The sequence below is a fragment of the Drosophila simulans genome, chromosome 3R (assembly GCF_016746395.2).
Source record: "Drosophila simulans strain w501 chromosome 3R, Prin_Dsim_3.1, whole genome shotgun sequence".
Classification (NCBI taxonomy): Eukaryota; Metazoa; Arthropoda; class Insecta; order Diptera; family Drosophilidae; genus Drosophila; species Drosophila simulans.
Genome location: NC_052523.2, coordinates 6,332,543 through 6,354,532, shown reverse-complemented (window position 1 = coordinate 6,354,532; position 21,990 = coordinate 6,332,543). Strand labels below are relative to the sequence as shown.

At 45.6% G+C, this 21,990-nt stretch overlaps 7 protein-coding genes and 1 long non-coding RNA gene across 11 annotated transcripts; 2 read left to right on the top strand and 6 right to left on the bottom strand.

Annotated features, from left to right (window-relative positions):
• Positions 1-5: 5 nt before the first annotated feature.
• LOC6739753 (surfeit locus protein 6 homolog) lies at positions 6-1,254 on the bottom strand. Its single transcript, XM_002076610.4, has 2 exons — positions 967-1,254; positions 6-912 (listed from the first exon to the last, which is right to left on the bottom strand). The coding sequence occupies exons 1-2, from the start codon at positions 1,130-1,132 to the stop codon at positions 104-106; spliced, it is 975 nt and encodes a 324-aa protein (XP_002076646.2). The 5' UTR covers positions 1,133-1,254; the 3' UTR covers positions 6-103.
• Positions 1,255-1,415: 161 nt separating this feature from the next.
• On the top strand, positions 1,416-10,111 carry LOC6727400 (rho GTPase-activating protein 92B). The gene is made up of 5 exons (XM_016175652.3): positions 1,416-1,696; positions 1,965-2,221; positions 4,784-4,959; positions 7,236-8,202; positions 8,643-10,111. Exons 1-5 carry the CDS (start codon positions 1,647-1,649, stop codon positions 9,413-9,415), a joined length of 2,223 nt encoding a protein of 740 aa, XP_016033946.1. The 5' UTR covers positions 1,416-1,646; the 3' UTR covers positions 9,416-10,111.
• LOC123327319 lies at positions 4,949-7,187 on the bottom strand. Of its 4 annotated transcripts, none has more exons than XR_006541979.1 (4): positions 6,221-7,187; positions 5,864-6,050; positions 5,156-5,804; positions 4,949-5,076 (listed from the first exon to the last, which is right to left on the bottom strand). It is a non-coding gene; the product is annotated as an uncharacterized LOC123327319 (long non-coding RNA). The 4 variants fall into 4 exon arrangements; XR_006541980.1 differs by having other exon boundaries at positions 6,157-6,239; XR_006541978.1 differs by having other exon boundaries at positions 5,864-6,233.
• A 601-nt stretch (positions 10,112-10,712) lies between the features above and the next one.
• On the bottom strand, positions 10,713-11,150 carry LOC123327023. Its single transcript, XM_044923449.1, has one exon. It carries the CDS (start codon positions 11,148-11,150, stop codon positions 10,809-10,811), a length of 342 nt encoding a protein of 113 aa, XP_044779384.1. The 3' UTR covers positions 10,713-10,808.
• LOC27206461 lies at positions 10,713-11,743 on the bottom strand. Its single transcript, XM_016176385.3, has 2 exons — positions 11,408-11,743; positions 10,713-11,339 (listed from the first exon to the last, which is right to left on the bottom strand). The coding sequence occupies exons 1-2, from the start codon at positions 11,619-11,621 to the stop codon at positions 11,203-11,205; spliced, it is 351 nt and encodes a 116-aa protein (XP_016033945.2). The 5' UTR covers positions 11,622-11,743; the 3' UTR covers positions 10,713-11,202.
• A 309-nt stretch (positions 11,744-12,052) lies between these two features.
• Positions 12,053-14,520, bottom strand: LOC6727396 (solute carrier family 22 member 20). Its single transcript, XM_002102745.4, has 2 exons — positions 13,376-14,520; positions 12,053-13,320 (listed from the first exon to the last, which is right to left on the bottom strand). Exons 1-2 carry the CDS (start codon positions 14,106-14,108, stop codon positions 12,320-12,322), a joined length of 1,734 nt encoding a protein of 577 aa, XP_002102781.1. The 5' UTR covers positions 14,109-14,520; the 3' UTR covers positions 12,053-12,319.
• A 306-nt stretch (positions 14,521-14,826) lies between these two features.
• On the top strand, positions 14,827-17,264 carry LOC6727395 (putative fatty acyl-CoA reductase CG5065). The gene is made up of 8 exons (XM_016175653.3): positions 14,827-14,939; positions 14,995-15,219; positions 15,284-15,351; positions 15,409-15,504; positions 15,565-16,019; positions 16,077-16,354; positions 16,409-16,619; positions 16,742-17,264. Exons 1-8 carry the CDS (start codon positions 14,867-14,869, stop codon positions 16,806-16,808), a joined length of 1,473 nt encoding a protein of 490 aa, XP_016033944.1. The 5' UTR covers positions 14,827-14,866; the 3' UTR covers positions 16,809-17,264.
• Positions 17,265-18,020: 756 nt separating this feature from the next.
• Positions 18,021-21,664, bottom strand: LOC6727394 (solute carrier family 22 member 13). Its single transcript, XM_016176384.3, has 5 exons — positions 21,338-21,664; positions 19,510-20,204; positions 18,946-19,452; positions 18,640-18,783; positions 18,021-18,582 (listed from the first exon to the last, which is right to left on the bottom strand). The coding sequence occupies exons 2-5, from the start codon at positions 20,180-20,182 to the stop codon at positions 18,185-18,187; spliced, it is 1,722 nt and encodes a 573-aa protein (XP_016033943.1). The 5' UTR covers positions 20,183-20,204; positions 21,338-21,664; the 3' UTR covers positions 18,021-18,184.
• Between the last annotated feature and the right edge of the window lie 326 nt (positions 21,665-21,990).

Here is a 21,990-nt window from a genome sequence, read left to right as displayed (position 1 = left end):
GTAAATTTCTGAAAGATCACTTTTTTTCTAAAGCATTCTGAGTTAAATTTCAACGTGGCATACATTTATACTACTTTACACTTAAGGGATATAGTAAGCATAGTTAATAGCCGGGTATGATGCGACCCCTCTTGCTGGCCGTCTTTAGTTTCCGGTTCTTCTTGTCCTTGCTGCGCTTCTCCAGGTTCTCCTGTCGCTTCTTCTGCCTCTTCTCCTTGTCGTGCTCAACCTTCTGCTTGCGTTCCGTCCACTTGGTCTTGGACTTCTTCTTCTCTACGCGCCGCTTCTTGATGGCCTTTTGCAGCAGCTTGGTGTCGTCCTTGACCTTCTTGCCCTCGACCTTGTCGAATGCGTTGCGCCAGGCGATGTCCGTCTGGATCTCCGCCGCCTTGTCCGTTTCGCCCTGTTCGCGCAGCTCGGTTAGTTGCTTCTTGGTGTCGCGCAGCTTCTTCAGAATCTCCTTGGGGTTTTGGTGTGACTTCTTGGCTTTGACTCCTGGATTGGCAGCAAAGTCCACCTTGGAGTAGACGATCTTGGCCTCCTGGTTGTAAACCGGCTGCACCTTGACCGGCTGGATCTGTTCCTTGCTGTCCTCCGTCTCCTGTTCCGATTTCACCACGCCATTCTTCAGTTTCTGGTGCTTGACGTTCTCGTTCTTGAGGTTTTTGGCCGAGGAGAGGAGCAGTTTCTGGACGCCCTTGCTGCGCTTCAGCTTTTTGGATTCGCGTCGCTTCTGCTGGCGTTCCGTGGTGGGACCCTTCTTCTGGCGCAGCTTGTTCTTGATGGAGGCAATGCGTGCCTCTACATCCTCGTCGTCGGAGTCTTGGTTTTTCAGTTTTCCCTGTTGTTTCTTTTTCTTGTTTCCCGATTCCTCCGTGTCCGACAGCAGGTACTCTTCGTAGGTCTCATCATCTGTAGGAAATACGATAAAGTTTAAGATTCAAGGTTTTTCATTAATGGTTTCACCTTCTTGTTTGGAGTAGGGTACTTTGTGAGTGGTCAGCAGTTCCAAGACACGCTGATAAAACTTTTTGGTGATGACCACCAGGTCCTCATTCTTCGGCTTCTGCTCCTGGCTGTGCGCGATTTCGCACTCCTCCCGCAGAGATTTCACGATCTCCTCCTGGGTCATTTTCGAGAGTAAAATAACAATAAAACTATTATTTACGCACGCACACGTGCAGCAAAGCAAGGCGGTCGGTCGAGTACAGTGTGACCCCACAGAATGCGGGTGGAATGGTACCGCTACAAGCAAGAAGTTAGGGGTATTCCCCTATTCAGCGAATTTGAGCATTGGTTTTAGATTTAAGGAGGCTGACGACATTTTATAAACATTAATTAACCACTGCTTAAATTCAAATAAATTCATAATTCTAGCTCAAACTCTGAGAAATCTCTCTAGGCATTTATCAAACAGTGTGACCAAATACGAATTTACGAAAAAGACGCTCTCCAGCCTTTTGTCATTTCCCAGCGCTCCCGCTGCGGTCACACCCGCCTCACTTTTCCGTAAAACATCGTTGAAGAATGACTAATTTGCCTGTTTTAAGTATTTACTCAATGCCCAGCTAATTGCACATCGCAAACAAACACACAGCAGTTCAGTTCAAGTTGGAGACGCGAGCGGCACCAGCGAATCAGCCAAGATGAAGAGGCAGTTTGCCAAAATCAAAATAGCAGCCGAAAATCTGTCAAGGTAAGTTCAAAGGCCAGCCAGTCAGTCGGTCGGATGTCTGTGGGTGTGTGTTTGTGTAAGTGCGCTCCAGGTGGACGGACAGGTGTGTTGCCTCATCACGAAAGCAACAGCAACGGCAGCAGCAACAACAACAAAAGCAGCAGAGAAGCGACCACAGAGCAACTGCATCAATAACAAAGCGCGATGACAGCCATAACAACAGTGGACTGCCGATGATGACCTAACCCGTGCTAAACTCGTGTCAAAATGCTCCTTTTTGCATTCGCAGATCGAGCAAGTCGGACAGCAAGGACTCGGAGCTGGAGGCGATCGAGCGGCAGGTGGACAGATACCGGGACACCATCGAGAAGATTGTCCGCAAGCTGCCGGCGCTGAGCGGCGGAGGCGGAAGTGGCAGTGGAAGCAGCGAGGAGCAGGACAAGCGGACCAAGAAGAACAGCCACTACAAGATCGCCCAGGCGCTGGACGAGTCCGCCAAAGAGCTGCCCAAGGACATGCCGCTGCAGAAGGTCCTCGCCAATTGCGGTTAGTTATCGGGCAACCGGGTTTTTCAGTGAGGCAGGCAGTTGCGTAGGTGGGCATTTGCCAGAGGGGGAAGCTACACAATTTGTTCTTCATCAAGTGATTATAGACAGCAATTGATATTGCATCAGGTACCTAGCTTATCATAGTTTATTAGCATGTTAGCGTAAACATCCATATGATGTTTCTTACAATCTTAAAATATCCCATCTGAGAGCCCCTCCTTGCAGCGCCAATCAGCCATGCCTACGGCCCTGGTGGGTGTCATGTTGTCGCTGCTGATAAGGCGCACAGTGGTTGTCGTTCGGTCCAAATCCGATAATCGCCGCCAGACATGCACAATGGCACACGAACACGAGTACGGGTTCGCAGGGGGCTTGGAGAACACACTACGGTGGATGACTGTGTCACGGGCTTCGGTTTGTCTGTGTGTATTGGCGGCCTCGCCTTGTCGCTTGGCCTTGTGGCATTTACATTTCTCAACTGCAAACGGCAACATCAACATCGACATCCACATCGACGGCGTTTTTTAATCATTATTATAATTTTTATTATGACTTTTTCGCCGCTTTCTTTCGCAGCCCGTTCGCCCGCAGTATTGGTATTGGTTATTATTTGCGGTTTCGGCATTGTCTATTTATACACCTTTTTTGTTTTGCCAGCCAAGTTAGCCCGCCCCCATTGGCGCCCGCTTTTATTGCCCTGCTTCCATACAATTCACTGTCCGATTCACTATGCATTTCATTTAAATTTGTTACACATCGCGCGCGAAGTGGCATAACAAAGCCCGGTAAACGGTGATAATTATGCTAGCTGCTTGGCTAGTAAAAGTAAAAGTCTGAGCCAAATTCATACATCATTGTATCGTCATGATCTCTTCTTCGCTGCTCATTTATTATTATTTGGTGGGCGCTCCCCCTAGGTCGCATTACTCATTCCGGGTTTTATTTTTATTTGCCTGTATTATTTCCATTCGCTGCTTCCCCCTATTCAGGCACTCTGCATTCCACATATTCGCAGATGCGTGTGCGTCAATTGCAATTGCCGTTTCTGCCGCAGTTGCAGCTGCAACCTCGCAGCGGTTCAAGAGCATCTCGGTGGTTGTGTAACGGCCAGGGATCTGGAGAGCCCCCCCTTTTGTTTTTAGTTCCCCACGTTCCTGATTAGACACGAACGCTTCCACATGCAACTATCGCAGCCACAGTGAACGTGTGTCCGTGGGTTAAGTAGGAGCTCCATTCGAATGCTCAGGAAATCATAATTGGGTCAAGCTGCGGAAATCGATCGTCAAACGATGCAAACTTAGCAAAAACTGTTTCTTTTCGATAGGGCTATAAAGCATAAAGCATTGTCACAGTTTCCTATTCAAATGTTTGGCGAACTGTAGTCTGTTTATTTGCAAAAGTTTCGGAAACCGAGCAATCGAAAGTACGTATTATAAAATCAAACTCGATTTCATTCGCTTATCTTCATTTCTTAATTTTAACTTGAAAATTAGAGAGACGCGCTTCAACTAAAACAGTAGACACCCCATTATAATGAGAAATGTGATTGTAAGTCACATTTACAACTTAATTTCTTTGGTAAATAATATATCAATGTTTAATTGCGAGCATAGCAACTTAAATGTTAGGCAACAAGTTGAAGCTTACATCTTCAGACCCACGAAAATACAAAATTACCGCACCGAAATTAGCTTTTTGTCGCCAGTGTTATGTCGGTAATTGCGGTGAGATATCATCGCACTTTAACCCACTGTGCGCCCTTTGCAACTCTTATTGTTAGCCACGATGCGCTTCAATTCAAGCCATTCAGCAAGGGGAGCCAGAAGCGAGCGTATCTCGAATGTTACACTCCAGCGCCGACGACGTCTTCGCTTTGGACTCCGTCTCCTACTCCCTCTTCCTCTGCAATTGCCTCTGCTTTCTGTGGTGCGACCTTTTTGCCGCCACTATGCCTCCATGGCGGGTTCAGCTGCTGAGGCTCGAGTCTCGGGGCACTCAACACAATTATCACAATTTTGCTTACTCAGCTCGTCAACCTATTCGCCGGGCACCTCCCCCTCGGATTGGCCCAATCTCGCCCCGCATCTAAGCGGAGCTACTCCAGCAACTGAAAACCAACCGGCACGCCAACATCTTCGCAGCTACCGCCTGGCGATAAGGTCTTAAATAAGCAGTGACTTCCTCACTTGCGGGTGGAATGGAATCGAGTAGATGGGAATGGCAAGAGGCTGCGCGATACACACAGCAAACTATCTCAATTTACTTCATGATTGATAGAGCTAGCAAATAATAATAGTAATTCCTATTTCTTTTAGAAGTTAGATTCGCTTTTACTTGTCTTAGATTGAAGAGTTTTGGGGCAGCAAATTTAAAATTCGATATCTGATGACAAAGAAACTGGTATTACCACTTTATGTAAAGAAAAGAGACTTATCTTTTTATCTACTATATTTAGCATGTTACTAATTCTCTGTGCATTTATTGAGGGGCAGATGATAGGTATAGGCTTTGCAGCTTCATATACCCAGTACTTATGTCAGTGTGTGCTTCTCCATTGCAGGCGAGCTGGAGAAGACGATGGCCGAGTGCATTATCGAGAGCGAGCTGGAAACCGAGGCCAAGGTGGTGCGGCGGCTGAAGAACATCTTGGACAAGGAGATACAGGAGATCTCCACGCTCAAGCGCAACGTGTCGCGCACCCTGCAGGAGTACACCTCGCTGAAGCGCAGCCATGAGGTGAGTGGTGATCATAAATCTAGCGGGGATTCGGCGTTACGTGTATACTCGGTGGGTGAATCGGTGAACAGGCCAGATAGAGAGAGTGAATAATGTTGGATTTCCGTTTTGGCCAAACTGCGCACGATGACAATGGGAGATTGTTAAATTAATTAAGAAATCTGCTCGTTGGAGGTAATGGGCCGTCAAAAGTTACCTCAGCTGGTCAAGTGATTCGCTTTTGCCCAACGAAATCCAATCGCGAGGTTGTCTCTGATTAACGAACAATAACAACGACTGTCGGTCTTTGGCGGTATTGGTGAACTGTATCCCTCTTAACCAGAGTGCACTGTGGTTTGATTTCTTGTGTGCGATTCGTTGAAAAGTAAACAACGTGAGAAAGCATTCCCAGAATAAAAGCAGACGATAGATAGGCCCTTCCCAGAATGCCACAATTGCCATAAAGCTACCAAGCAAAACCGAGCCTTCGCTTTTCAATCAATGCACAACCACTGTACCGAGGCGGATGCCAAGAAGCGCCGGCCAAAGAAGCAATCAATTTTTAATTTCCATTTATTATTATTACTATTGTTGTTGTTGCGTTTTCTTTCATACTGGCTCGGGCTTTATCTCACACCAGTTTCTATTGTATTGTTTGTTTGCCGTGCGTTTCGCTTTTGTCGTTTACGTTTTTATGATTCGAATCCGATACTCGACACTGCTGCCTTATCGCCGAGCAGTGGGCACATCTGGAGTGGGATGTGGCGCGCTGGAGGAGATGAGATGGCATGAACGGCTCTTTGGTGTTCCAATTTCTTGACGCCCGATTGGTTCTGTCCCCTGGCGTCTACAGTTATGGCCGGCTTCTGGACACAAAAACTTACTTTTCGAGTTTCATTGTTTTCAGTCTTATCTTCATACATACATTTTCGCTCGTTTTTTCCTTCCGCTGTATTTTGTACAAATCACGACGCCGTTTGCCATATGGAGGCAGCGGTCGGGGATGACTAGCCGCTGTATTTGTTGATGTATGTTGTCTGTTTAAGGTGTCGGAAGACGTTCATTGACTTGGCGACAGTGACATCATAATTGAATTTGACGACCACTGGCCACTGGCGAATCAGAAAATTCGAAACCCAAGTTATTTACACTCCCCAGTAATCTTATCGCCCATTAACCGCCCGTCGGCTTGCCATAATTCGCTAATCAGACGCTCACCGCTGCTCCGGTGCTGTTCTAATTGCACTCCCTGACATAGATCCAATCCGAAAACAATACGTACATATAAGCACACGACTGCCTTTGGAAGTGCTAACTTTGGTGCCCGGCGTTGAATGTGTAACTTGCGGTGCCAACTGGGATGTAGGTCGTCGAGAGGTTGCGGCTCATGGAAATGATGTGACTCAGTCATACTCCAATCCGATTGGCAGGTGGAGAGGGCGGGGAAACCGATGGATAGTACCGATAGTGGATGCCATTGTCTTCTGGGGGGCAGATAGCGTCGGCTGCACTTACAGCAATTTGTCACGATTTGTTTATTTTTAGCGGTGTTATGATACGGGAACGGGAGCTATGGGATAGGGCGATGAATGCCACCACCAGTTTGTTTGCACACAAGGGGTAATGCTGTAGTAAGCAAAACTTACATCATAAGCGCGAACTTTGTTTATTTACGCTTTACGCTGGATTACTTCACTCAAAGAATCTTTGTTTTGAACGTTAGCGGGCAAAAAATCCGAAAAGGCAGTGCGATTATAATATATATACATAAATATATATGTATATTATAAATTATCTAAAAGAATTTACATTTTCGTATCCTCAAAACTTGCCAATTTACAGTCTTGCTATATGCTTTTGTGATTAAAGTCTGAAATGCATTGTTCGGTTTTTTGTTGTTATTGATAAGGCCATTTCTCTTTCACTCTTATTGTGTTTCTTATCAGCCTTTGTAGAGCAGGAGAATTGCATGATCTAGTCACCGCAGTCAGTGGCCCATTGCACCGGCGCATGTGTGTGCTGTATCCCGAATGAAACCCATTGTCGGAAGTGGGTGAACTGAAATAAAGTCCGTGATGAGAGTGGTAACAGCTGGCTGGGCTGCGGTAGAGGTCGATCTATTTTTAAATGAGCCGCAAAACTTTCCTCTGCAGGCATCTTCCATGAGTCATTTGGAAAACTATTTTGAGATAAGATACTTTGGCGCTTGAACTTTGCTCCTTTCGAAATGTGACGATGTCCATGACATTGGTTCTTATCTGACACGGGCTAATCAGTGCTTTGCTTTACTCTCGCAGGCGGCAATCCGTCTGGAGGAACCAGCGGCCAAGGTTAACCACATCAAGAGCCAGCAGGAGGAGTGCGAGCTGAAGCTGGAGAAGGAGCGCGATGCCTGGGCGGCCCAGATGCTGGAGCTGATTGCCAAAGAGGACGAGATCGTTAGCTGCATCCGGGACTATGTACTCAACCAAAGAAACTATCACGAGCGCGCTCTGCAGCACGTAAACGCCTCGCTGGCCCGCATCCAGGACACTATCCAGGGCACAGAGAAGTCCCGCTTTGGCACCTCGCTCAAGGAGCACCTGACGTCCACCAACCGCGAGATCTCCTACATTGTGGAGCTGTGCTGCTGCTGTCTGTTAGAACACGGCCTGGAGGAGGAGGGTCTGCTGCGCGTGGGCTGCGCGAGCACGAAATTGAGGCGCATGAAGCACGCCCTGGAGGCGCAGCATGTAAAGACACCGCTTCCGCTGGACTACCAGGATCCCCATGTCATTGGTTCCATACTCAAGCTGTACTTGCGTGAGCTGCCCGAGCCGCTGCTCACCTACAACCTGTACAAGGACTTCATCCGGATCGCTGAGAGGCACAGCGAGGCCGAGCGCAAGACGGAGATTAAGGCCATTCTGACCAAGCTGCCCAAGGAGAACTACGCGAACCTGCGCTACCTCACCCGCTTCCTGTCCATCGTGCAGCAGCGCTCGGCGCTCAACAAGATGAGCTCGCAGAACCTGGCCATCGTGATGTCACCGAACATGCTGTGGCCACGCATCGACAAGAGCAGCAACGCTCCGGCCGACTACATTGGTCAGGTGAACAGCTCCTCGGCAGCCAACATCATTGTTGAGCTGCTAATCAGCCAGTGGGACTACTTCTTCACCGGCGAAGTCGAGTTCTATGTGACCCTGCAGAAGCAAAAGCTCTTCGTCGAGGGCAAGAGCAAATCCAACTCCTCGAACGAGAACCTGGATAGAAACGACAGTGGTAAGCATACTGCACAGTCGGGCATCTATGACAGGGGCCACTATACAGTATTCGACCTATGACGACTCTTTCCTCTTATAATTTTAACAATTCCACGCTTAGTATTTTCCTGTGCCTTATTTTATTTTTCAAAATGTTTTCTTACGTACCTAGAAGCTGTTAAAGTGCAATATTAGTGGTAATATTTTGTTTAATAAAATGGATTGGAACCAAATTTAGTATTGTACTTTTGGAAGTTCATGGTGTCATTGGAATAACTATTATACATTTTATTTGACTAATACCAAATCTTTTGACTCGTTTGAAATTTTAAAGATCTTGTACATTGGCATATTCGATTTTAAAGTAAATTCTTTTAAAAGTATGAAATATAGATATCATTTTATAATGTAATTATAATAAAGCTCATATCATATTTAACGATCCATTTCCATTTATAGAAGTCATGGAGAGTCCACGCTATGGTACATTGCGCAGGCAAAAAGCTAATGCACCTTCTCCTCCCACCACCAATGGAAACGGCACAATTATGACCACATCACAGACTTCGCACCGACCACATGCAAAGGAGCTGTTCCCGCAGCAGACGCCGGAAAAGCAGGAGAAGCCCGCCAAGCCACCGCTGCCGAATCTGCCGCAGTTTCAATCGCCAGCTGCTAGTCAGCCGACGCAGACGCAGCTGGAACCACTGCCACCGCCGCCTGTAACGCCAGCCAAGCCTGTTCCGATGACGCGGACACAGTTCTTCGGGCTGGACAACCTGCCCTCTCCAACGGCCGATCGCAAGAGCACCGACAGCATTGGCAGCTTCAAGCTGAAGCCAGATGTGCCGCAGAAGCCTCTGCTGCCCAAGCGACCCACTGTGCTGGGCGTGGGAGCGCCTAAGGCAGATGGAAAGAGCGACGATGAGGGCGGTACCACGCCCACTCAGGCAACAATTGATAATGGCAATGGCAGTGTGCGATTTAAAACGGAGCATTTTCTCGACAAGCTGCGCCAGGAGAATGGCGAGACGAACGGAACGCGGGAGGGATCGTCGACGGCAAAGGAAAACAATCACAACCACGATCCGCCTGCTACGGCTGCAGATCAAAATCAGCAGCAAGCTCAGCCACAAGTCACGACACCCATCTCTCCGAACTCGTTTCAAACGCCCAAGAGGCCAACGGTGCCAGCGCCGCCACCGCCCACAAATTGGAAGTCCTCGGACTAGATGAGATTGAGTAGAGAGGACGCGCAAGGGAAACGTGGTCAGAGTCATTAGGTGTTACTGTTTACTCGTTAAGACTTGAACGCACAGTAATATATATATATATATAAATCGAAATGATCCTTGCGGTAAGGAGACTTTGTGCATTATAGAGAGAAAAGCCTCTGCGTATTATGCATTTGTATTTTTGCCTTGTTCATAAGCAATCTAATTTGTACGTGTTTAGCCATATATAACAATATCACGCGATATCCATAACGTATATGTATGCATATATAGTCTTTAGTAGGCCACCATAAATCAATTGTCAAAATTCGATTTGTTAGCCCAAGCAGCTCTCAATTGTTAATCCTTGTTTGAAAGGTTGTGATACTTCAGAAAGGTTTTGTGTTTCCTTAATTTTTTGCATTGCTCTTGAATACATTTTGTTAACTTCTCCAACGAAAGACATTGTGATTTTCTTTTATTAAAAGTTATGATTTCGATTAAATTACAGAAGTAGAATTCCAATGTATTATTCAACTCACTAAGTACATTTTCATTGAATTATAATTTCGATGCGCGATGTACTTTACCTTGTATCTTTGCTTTATTAATTTGTAATGCAATTATTATTATTTTATTTTATAATAAAATTATGTATGATAAACTGTTGTGTATATAAAATATACATAAAATGAAGAATATGATTTTACCCGAGAGGCATTTGTCTTTATTCGTTATTGTTAAGTTAATTTTACTAAATTGGCTAAAGAGTGGGTGGACGTAGTGTATGTTAGAATGTGGATCTCTTATGAAATTGGTAATACCTAGCTATTAATCACATACTGACCTCCTTAAATCAAATGATACTTAAGATATCTTCAGCTTTGTGGTATCTTTAAAACTCCACACTTTGTGCCACAAAACGAATACCTGAACACAAACGATTTGTAGACAGCACTTATTATAATCCTAATGGCATAACTTCCAAGTCGAATATACCTAACTACTTCATATCTGCATATAACTATTTTTCACAAGCTGCTTCAGATATAAACTAGCAATGACCAGATCTGGATGGAATAGAGCTTACTTACAGACCAAATCGATATATATTCCATGATATTTATAGAGATTAGTATGTTTATAAAGTTTTGTGAATAGGTTAGTAAGTGAGCTGATGCTGGAGATACACGAATATATTCTGCAAATATTTAAATAAAAAATCTGAAAACCCAAATTGAATAATGATTTGTATTGTAGGGTAAAATTGTGGGATACAATGTTTAATTCGAATGTACAGAGCAAGACCCATAAGTATGCAATATGGTTTTTAGTACCATACTTTATTCTACGAAACTCATACAAAATACACTAAGTATAATTGATACTTTATAATTAATTATAGGATGGGCTATCTTATGTTGCTCGTAACTAGGCAAACATCAAAAGGTGGCAGAGTGCCGGTAATCTCCAAGAATCGTAAAAGTATGTTGCAATAGGTGTATCCTATAGGCGGAGATTCAGTTCCTTCCGCCGGGCTTCTAGCCACCTCGTCCGGAGTGTCCAACTCCCTAACATAATCCATAAAGTTGTCCACATTGATGGGTGCCTCCGCCTTCGTCTTCGCTGGTTCCGCCTGCAACTTCCGCTGGAACTCACTTCTGTAGTAGTCGTTGATCATGGACATCATCCCCTTGGAATACCAGTAGATGATGCCAATCAAGAAGAGGCCCTGCATGAAAGGACCGACCATTTTTGTATCCTTCCACTTGATTCACTTATTTGTTCGATAGATCCTTTGGTTTCTACTGCTGATGCTCCTCGCGAAAGCTTTCAAGCCACTGATTAACCATGTAGAATTGCTCCTTGATGTGCGGCCAGGCCATGGTGACAATTAGCATTATGGTATTGGCAAAGACAAAGAGTTTCATCATTTCAAATGCTAATGGAAAGGGGTTATATTAATTAGTTAAATGAACTAAACATTTTTAAGGAGTCAAAATTACAGACCCTCCGGAGTGCGAAGATAATCGCCGAAGCCGGAATTTAAATCCTTGTCGTCCTTCTCGTCCACCTTCTGCTCATGCTTATGCTTATCCTTCTCCTCTCGGCTCTTGCCCTTACCACCACCCTCGACTTTATCCTTGCCAGAGTGTCCTTTTCCGTGCTTGTTTCTGCCGTATCCCGTAGATGAATTGGCAAAGGCCGATTTCTTCGGCTTCATTGCATCCAGATAGCAGCAGTTGGTCAGCCCGCACTGCACTGCATTTGATTGGAGTTGGTCCTGGAAGTGCTCTCCGTCTGGTGCTTCCTCGCCAACTGCTGCTCCGCAAATGACACACTCTTTGTGGTGCCAATTGGCGTGGCGCCGCTTCTGGCAATTTTATGGTTTCCATTTTATTGATTTGCGATTTCTGCTTGTCGCTTTGGCTGGGTGGGATTGGTGGGGACAGGTGACCAAATAGAAATATGCTGTTAGTGGAGCAATGCGCTGGGATATTTAGCCGGGCATATTATACGAGCCACACGAAATGTGTGTCAGCGTGGTGGATGAAGGTAGGTGGTCGTTGGGTGGGCAGGTGTTGTGGGTTTACATTGGTCCCAAATGGCTTTGGTTCCTGAAAGCTTATTTCAAAATCATGCGAGCCATTTTTAATTTATTTAATGCCTTATTCTGGCAAATAGTTTATAATAGATTTGCATTGATCAGATCTGAATCTAATGTAAACTTTACATTTTAAACAAAATACGTGTAGATGCCGCACCTTTGATTTATTCCCAAAAGTATGCAACCCAATACACATATTCGATTCGCGATAAGCGAATGTTTAATGAGCTAAATTCGAATACTGTTCGCGAATACTTGACAGACACTAAAACTAACTTATCATATACGCCCAGACATATATTAAGTATACGTTATTACGTGAACGCAATAAGTTGCTGTCCCTTGTTTACTGCAGCTCCGGCCGATGGCTGCTCCTTGTCCCGCGTGACCAGGCAACATGTGCCGAGGCCGCCCAGGATGACCAGCAGACAGAAGGCGGACAGGGAGAGGGCGGGGCTCACCTGCCTGAGCAGCGTGAGAAAAGAGGCGGAGAGCTGCCACACACGCGCCCACGTGACGGCGGAGAAGGAGAGGCAACTACGCTGCTCCACTGGCACCAGTTCGCCCAGGCAGGCCAGGATCATGGACTGGGCGCAGGCCACAGCCGCCTGGGGAAGTGAGGCCATCAGCAAGCCCAGCGTCAGGCCATACACCTCAGGCATATCCTCCTCGGCCAGAAACCAACAGATGCTACCAATGCAACCAACCACGACGGCAAATCCCCCGGCCCACTGCCACTTGCGTTCACTCAGGTTGAAGGTCAGGTGTAGGGCCAGGAAGCAACCCAGCATCTCGGCCAGCCCCATGGCCAATGTGTTGGACACCAGGTGCTCCCTGCCAAAGGACCGCACATGGAGCAGCAGCCCAGTGTTGACTACCATGAAGGTGGCCAGTGCCATGTGCACGGCCACCAAGTGGAAAGTACTCTTGCGCTGGCCCATCCACAAGTGCATCCAATGCACTGCGGGCATTGGTTCCAGCATCCTTTCCCTCAGCTCCTCCAACTGCGCGGGTAACTCCTTGGACACTTTGTGCATTCTACCATTGGTACGGGCTGCTTCCAGCAGGACTCCCACCGTTCGCTCAATGGCCAGTTGAGCTTCCTTGGTGTGTTGCAGCTGCCAGCGCGGTGAGTCCGGAGTCCAGGGCAGCAGGAAGACAATCACCAGCAAGGAGAGAGTTACACCCAAGTATATGTGCTGCCAGCTGGGAGCATTGGATGCCAAGCCAGGGAGAAGGATCAAGCCTAGAGCCCAGAAGCAGTCGTAAAGCAGGAGAGCTCCTACGCGATATTTGCCCGCTGTTATGTCACCAACTGGAAAGCAGGTTATTTAATATTAAAATATTCTTAAATATTCAATTTTACTTACATATATACTGCCCCGAGGTGATCATAAAGCAGCACGAAACAGCAGCCAGGCATCGGAGTCCACAGTGCAGACTGAAGTCCTTGACTAGGCCCATCAGCAGGCTGCACATGAGCAGGCACCAGATGCCAGTTCCATAAATCTGTCGGGGACTCAGAACCCGCATCAACTTGGTGGCCGCCACGCCACCGATTAGGAGGCCAAAGAGGTGCCAGTACTGCGACCAGGCCACAAAGAAGTCGCACAGACACACCAAATCGAACTCCATGGTCAGGGAATGGAAGCCCGTGGTGTAGAGGAACTTTCGACACTGGCGCATGGCGTAGCCGGACTCTCCGTAGTTGACCATCACATAGCAGTGGTCCAGCGAGACGGTGGAGTTGACCTCCGGCCCGAAAGCCCTCGTATCACACTTGTACTCCTCCTCGGGATACAAATCCGGCGCTGTGAACAGGATGCAGGCCATGAACCAGGCGGCGGGAATCTTGCAGAGAAACAGGATGAGCAGGGAGCGCAGTTGCCAGGGCCCAAAGTCCCCCATGATGTGTGTGATGACATCGTCGTCGTTGTCATCTGCTAGATTATTTGCTTTCGGGGGAAGATTTTGAGGAGATACCTCGTTGGCCTTCGGATCAGTGCAGGTGAAGCTGTGCGACATGTGGCCCAAATCCAAAGGAGCGGGTGAGCTTCGGCGTATATTGGGCATCCAGCCTCGATAAAGATTATCCTCCTTCATTCTTAGTTAGCTGCCAAATTTAGTTACCACGTCTTGGGAGTGCCGACCCTCCAGCATGACTGCGACTTCGCTTAGCACCTCACCTGGGCAGGTAAACTCGAGGGCTCCGGTTTGCGGTGCCTGCCTACGACGTCGTCGCTAATCAAATCACTCCAAATAAGCGGAGCAACGTTCCTAACCGATTGTGCAAACATTTGGGCCGACAAGTTGCGATCTATTTTCGCGGCGATCTTACGGATTTATGGGAGGATCTACCGGGGAATCCGATCGCGGTGGCGTGCAATTGACATGATTGAAGCTAATGAATTGGACAGGTAAACAACATCGGAATTCGAACTTATTGGAAAGCTGCGCAGCTGTGGATTCGTTTAATTTAATGATATCGCCATATTTTATATAAAAGATATTTATTTATCTAGTCTACTCCCGAGTTTTCAAGTTCATGGCTTTTGAATTATTGAATATGGCCTAGAACTCTTAGCCAATGCTATGGTCTCCCACTTCATTACATCTTGAATCATCGTGAACCAAGGCCTAGTGTTGTCCACATCCCCATCGAAATATGATGTAATATGTTTGTGCTCAAATGTTACGTGTGTGAGTTGCTACTTTCGTTGGCCAATTGCATGTTCCACTTGCATTTTCACGAAAAACTTGTTTCGGGAGGACCAAGGCATTTCTTTTGCCAAGCCAGTTAGGCGTTGAAAGTGAGTAGCTCACCGGATCAGTAGCTATCGTGGCTTCAAAGTGGCCACACCATGGACAACGCCGAAGTGAGTACTGTGGAGCACCAGGCGGATATTTACCAAGATGCAGTGGTCTTCATAACGGGTAATACAGAGGCGATGTCCAAAAGAGACTGTTCAAAGATGGTTTACTTTAATAGGAGCAACTGGCTTTGTGGGCAAATCGCTGCTGGAGAAGCTGCTCTGGAGTTTTCCGCAGATCAAGCGGATCTACATGCTCATCCGGCCCAAGGGCGGAGTTACAGTGGAGGAACGATTTCGCGGATTCCTTCAGAATCCCATTTTCGAACGCCTAAAGTCGGATCATCCAACGCAGCTGAAGAAAATCTTTCACTTCTCTGGCAACATTGAGGACGACAACTTCGGTAAGGCTTTACAGAGAAACTGTAAATGAAAACTCATGACTTCGCCAGACTTTTCCACCAACAGGTTTAAATGAGTCCGACAGATCGGTGTTGTGTGCCGAGGTTAACATTATTTTCCACAGTGCAGCAACAGTAAGTCCGAGGGGTATTCCCCAAGATTTCCCCACTGATTGCAGTCTTAAATTCCAGGTACGATTCAATGAGTGTCTGAAGGTGTCGGCTCGAGTCAATTCGCAGGCCACCTACAATCTTCTAGAGCTCTGCAGGCAGATGCCTCAACTGAGGGTAAGGAGCTCCAGTCCGTAGATTCCTTCTTTCTAACTAAGTAATGGGTCAAATCACTAGAGTTTTCTGTACGTCTCGACGGCCTACTGCAATCCGGGTCGCAAGTATGTGGATGAGCAAGTGTACCCCACCATGCCGCCGGTGGATTGGCGTCAGTTTCTAGCAGCCACCCAGAAAATACCCGACGACTATCTGAATCGCCTGGCCGATTATATAAAGGGTCCGCATGTCAACACCTACACCTTCACCAAATCCATTGCCGAGCAGATTGTTAATGCATACAAGGATGAGATTCCCATAGTGATAGTGAGGCCTTCGATAGTCACTGCTGCGTACAGGGAGCCCTATCCCGGATGGATTGACAATATCCAGGCCATTAGCGGGATTATGATGGAAATTGGCAAGGGCGGCATCAGCAGCATTCTAGGGGACAAGGATCTTATATGTGACATCATCCCAGTGGACTTCGTGGTCAACGCCATGATCATGATGGTCGGCAAGGCGAAATTGGGAAGGTAACTGGATATTAAATACTCCCTAATTATGTTGTTTCTCATGGTGATATTCCATAGCTTGAGCATCTGTAACGCCACTTCGGGAGTGACCAATCCCATCACCTGGCAGCATCTTGGCGAGCTCACAATGAAGTGGTCTCGTATCTATCCCACCCGGCGGATGATTATGTTTCCCAACTTCAAGTATAGGTGCAGTGCCTTTAACCACGAGTTGGCTGTGTGGATTCTGCACTTTGTGCCCGCCTTGCTAATGGATCTGCAAACCCTGCTGTTGGCCCAAAAGAAACGACTGGTGACACCAATTGCCAAGAAATTCCGACAGGCTTGTCTAGCAGGTATCTTTCTGAAATATCTTCGGCAAATACAATCGTTCATTGAACTGCTTACAGGTAGCTTTTTTTCGCTAAACGAGTGGATCTTCAAGAACGAGAGCCGTTTCTATTTCAAGGAAATGATTGAGAATGGTACATATCCCACTCTCTATTGGAATCTGGAGGAGCTGGACTACGATGACTATGTGCGGCGTCACATGATTGGAATCAACAAGTACCTGCACCGCGAGAAGTTCACCGTTGACTCAAACAAGTTTTTGGTGACCAGGTGAGTCGTTCGTTCATCATTTCCGTCTTTGTATCCAGCACAGATTAGGATTGTTGTTAAATTTTCCTTTTATGGGGATTTGGATTCAAAAACATAACATTAAAGTATTCAATTTTTTACAGGATTTATTGGTTCTGGATATTCCTGCATTTGATGTTCTACATGATGCTTGTCTATATTGCATTTTAGTCAAGTAGATTTTGAGTGTTTAGCGATAAGCAGGTAAATTAATAATAAGTGTAAAAGAAGTTGTTTTAAATATTTATTTATAATATAAGTTCCAGTATCGCTAGTTCTCTTTTATGCGTTTAGATGCATTTTGAGCAGAAGTTAATGGTCAAAAGCCCTCCATAAAAGTTTAAAACATATTTAAGAACTTGTCCATTTCATTGTAGAAATCGTTCCCTGACTGGTGGCTTCTCCGACAACCGCTAACACAAAGTATACACCCCATAGGATGTGCATAATCTGTTCTAGCGGGAGTCGGTGAAGGCACCTGTCAGGGAAACGATTTATACAATGGGGTGATCAAGGACTGAGTTCTCGTAATGGGTTTTTATTTTCTCGCCATTGGTTAGCAATGAACTTCTTTGGTCAGTCAGCATGCTGCCACTTTAAGTAAACCCATTCCATCATATGTTTCGAGATGTTTCGAATTATGTATATTCTTGCAGGATGCGGTCCAGTCGCATGCGATTGTCGATGTTTTCCTGTAGTTCTCATTGGTTCCAATAATCTTAAACTAAAATTCTTATAAGCTCGATGGGAATCAAAATCATCAAGGAATGAATGAATTACTACGCTTTGCAATGAACCTCATTAATTTGAATCTCGTAAGCTCGTAGTCCAGAAGATAGCCATCAAGTAATTCTTACAAATGTTGATGAGTACGTCCACCAAATCGAAAAGGAAAAATATAATTTCATCAATGTTTTAGGATTGTCACTGTCAAGATAATGACTAGTTTCCCTTGCCTTAAATGTCATTTGTTTCCTACCTATCGTATAGTACTATTTGTTGGTTAGTATTCGGAAAAATAAACCCACAAATATACCCTCGGATATATGGAACTGTCGAAGGACCTTGAGAACGAAAAAAAGGAACAGGAGAGCCTCGATTGGAGGAACACGATGAGTCAGATGGAAATGATGCGGTTCTTGGAATTCTGAGGAAACCGCGACTTTGGCTAATATCCTGCGCAATATCCGGAAGAGATCTTTTAGTTGAGATCCGGAGAAGCGTAAAAATGGCAGAATTTGAACAATGGAACATTTAAAAAATTCAGAGCCATAAAAAATACTGAAATACGTATCGTTTTATATCATTGTTATCGATTATTAAATAAAATAAGGCCAGAATATTTTCAGGGCTTTTTTGATAGTTACCAAGTGCTAGGACAAGATCATAAGTAAAATTTATTCAGTGGTTCGAACCACAAATATTCTTTAGTAAAACTGCAAGCATTTAAAGTAACAATTCACTTAACCTAATCACAGAAGAATGTTTTTTCATTAGCTGACTAATACAAAGGCTATTGATTGGCAAAAATAGGCTGTCGTCTTGGGCTACAATCGAGTATTGTTCACATCGGATTCGACGGTCCAAACTGGTGCGTTCAATGGAGACTGCTCCTTCGTGTTGCTCGGCTCCAAGTGTGGCACTACCGGGGACACACTTATCCTGGGCGTGAGGAGCAGGCTGGTGCAGATTCCGCCCAGAATACTAAACACACAATACGAAGTCAGCGACATGGCCGTATCGATCTTCCTTAGGACATTGAAGAACGGAGCTGAGAGAAGCCACACCCGGGCCCAGGTGACCACGGAGAAGACGAACAGCTGCTTCTTGTTCGCCGGCATCAGTTCGTTCATGCAGGCCAGGATCATCGATTGGGCACACGAAACAGCCGCCTTGGGAATGGTGGCGATGATCATCCAGAGGCTCACTTTTAGATCAGCATCCACTGAAGAATAACCATAGTCCATATATTGCATTCGTGAAGTTAAGAAGATTTACTTACTTGAGTCCGCATTGGTGAAGATCCAGCCCATGCATCCAAGGATTCCAGCTAATATATTAAAGATCCCTGCACATTGCCACTTCCACTTGTTGTGCTTGAGTGTAAAGTGGAGCGCCAGGAAGCAGCCAATGATCTCCGAAAATCCTGCAGGGGGAATAGAATGGGTTAGAGTAGTTTTTTGGATTTAAGTATTAATATACAATAATGAGCTTGAAGGCCATTTAGTTTATAGCTACTCATATTAGATCGATGTCAAATTGCTAAAGTTGTTTTGTTTTATGAAGATACCAAGAACGCCCTACTTACCCATGGCAATAGTGTTCGGTACTAGGTAGTCCCTTCCAAATGATCTTATGTTGAGCAGCATGCCCATGAAGTTGATGACGAAGAAGGCCAGTGCCAAGTGGGCAGCTATCATGTGCGTCTTGGCCCGCTTTCCCTTCCACAACTGCGTCCAAGGAGCTGGTGGGGGTTGGGCCTTCAAGCGCTCACTTAGTTGCTCCAGCTGCAGTCGGAAATCCGGAGGGATCTTGAACGTGCGATCATTGATCGCCGCTCCCTCACGCACGATCTCCTCCACATTGTCAATGGAGAAGCGATCCGCAGCGTGTCGGAGCAGCCAGCGAGGTGAATCCGGAGTCCAGTAGAGCAGCAAGATCAGCATGACAGTGGGGAATGTGATGCCCACATAGATCAGGGACCAGCTGTTGAAGAACGAGGAGAGTCCTGGCAAAAGGATCACGCCAATGGACCAGAAAGTGTCGTATAGGATAATGGCACCAATGCGATGCATTCCCGCCGTGATGTCGGCAACTGGCAGATTGGATTTCATTATAAATATTTATACTGAATAGTTATAAATCCACTTACATATGGCTTGACCAGCTGTGAACATGATCGCACAACAGACAGCGGAGAGGCAACGGAAGGCGCAGTGCAGACTGAAATCCCTGGCGTATCCAGTGACTACTCCACACAAAATCTGGGCTACAGCGCCCACACAATAGGTGCTCCTCGGGCTGATGGCCAGCATCATCTTGGTGCCCATAACGCCGCCTACAAGAACTCCGAACAGATGCCAGTACTGAGTCCAGGCCACAAAGATGTCCCTCAAGCAGACCAGATTGAATTGCATGATCAGGGAGTCGAAACTGGAGACGTAGTTGAACTGCTCGCACTCGGAACTGGTGCCAGTGGACTCGTCGAGGACATAGCACTGGTTATCCGAAACACTGAAACTGGAGTTGCTGCTGCTAGTCAAATAACTGGTGTCGCAGGTGAACTCCGAGCCAGGATAGAGTTCCGGTCCGGTGAAGATGATGCAGGCCATGAACCAGGCGGCGGGGATTTTGCATAGGAAGATAATGAGGATGGTTCTCAGCTGCCAGATGCCAAAGTCGCTTACAACATCGGCGATGACATCGCTACCGGCAGGTGCTGGAGGTGGCGTTGCCATCCTCTTGTCCAAGTCATGCTCCATCTCATTGGGTAGGATGTGGGGGGCAGTGGATTCTCCACCTCGGGCGGGTGACGGATTGACCATGGCTTCTATTTAGTGAAACATTCTGCGAACGAAGCATATTTGATGATTTCCCATTTATTTATTTGCTTTATTTCTTTCATTTCAATACCCCTTACTGTAGATTTTACCCTTCCATCCCAATTGAAGTAAATTGAAAGCGGTTTACTGATGAAATCAGTCGAACGAGGCATTGAATATCACGAGAGATTGTTGAAATATCTGCGGTTACTTTTCACTTGACTGACTTTCATTACTGTATTGACCAGTAAATGTCATAAATAAACACCTGAGCAAAATTCATAGATTAAATCTAACATTAAACTTTCCTAAAACCCCATACTTGTAAGATCATTTTTCATTTCCAACAACTCTGCAATCTCGTTTAATTGAACTCATTAATAAATTAGCTAAGCTCTTGATTTACTTCAGCCAGTTCGAAGTTCTTGTTTGCTTTAATCTGTCACTGATATCATATCTCAAATCACGACTGACCGTAGTTTGGTTGATAAGGCAGAAGCAAAAGATAATGATTACTTTATCTGATTGCTAGCCCTTATTTGTCGAGGGCAAATATGGCGAAAGATTTAGTTGTTAATTCGCGACAGATTCGCTTTGTTGGATCATCTGTATTGACAGACTCTTTATGCTTCAGTTTCACAGGTGCTAATTGGCGATTGTCTGGCTCACAATTGGTCCCACCTCCAGTCTGTCCACCTATTGGTAGCGCAAATATTTTAATTTCTAATTTTCCAGGCAGTGCTAATTGCAGAAAACTGGTCGTGCCGGTGCTAGATATTCGAATTTCCTATTCGATATCGCCATTTGATATACAGCTGGGCAATGACAGTGGAGGTAGTTCTTTCTATCAGATCAACTTGTTTCAATTCGAGCCCAAATGCAAATTAATAATTGCTTATGGGGCGGGAAAACTGAGCCACTGAAAAGGCGGTACTCGTTTCGAATTAATGGAATGCTCGACTTTTTGACAAGATTATGATTAAGTGCACTGTGCATTTGTTGGATTACATGCACTGTGTATTTAATATTTAATGCATAAAACTGCAACACGATAATGCACTTTTACGAGGTAATCAATAAATGCTAGTTTTAAAATCGATATGCATACTAAATAATTTCTCAATTTAATAAACGAATATTTATTTAGGATTAACCGACCTTTATAAAGCACAATATCACTTCTTGATTTATTGAGGGTTCGATCACAGTGTTGAGTCCACAAACAGCCAAATATTTCGGAATACAATTTACTTCTCGCGATGTCTCTTTGCTGTTTGTTCGTTTGATTTCATACAAATTAATTTAAATTAATTAAACAATAAAAACTATGCACGCCGCGGATCCGCGTTCGTAAAAGGCAGCTTTCCGATTTGCACGTCCCAGCTCGATTTTCTTATTGGATTCTTGGAGCACACGCGTCCCAATCGGCCGAGAATCAAATGGCAACTGACGCCAATGTCGCACTGGGCGCTATAGACAGGGAGTGAGCCGACTGGCTGTCCACTCGGAAACTCGAGGCGTTAATTTACTTAATGAATTTGCTCAAATAATAAAAAGTTATTGAACGGGTTAGTTTTTCGAGCATTTCTCCATAGTTCCTATTGTTTTTTAGGCTTCATAAAGTATTTGGGACAGCCGGGATTTTAGTTGGGTTATTGAGACATTTTTTCCTTGTTTGCCTATTAAATATTTAATTTTATTGAATAGCTGACGACGAATCGATAGGGTGTCTTTCAATGCTCTTTATGTTATTAGTTTGAGCTTACCCCTATCGAGTGTGCATTATCTCAGGTGAGGAGGTGGGTTTATGG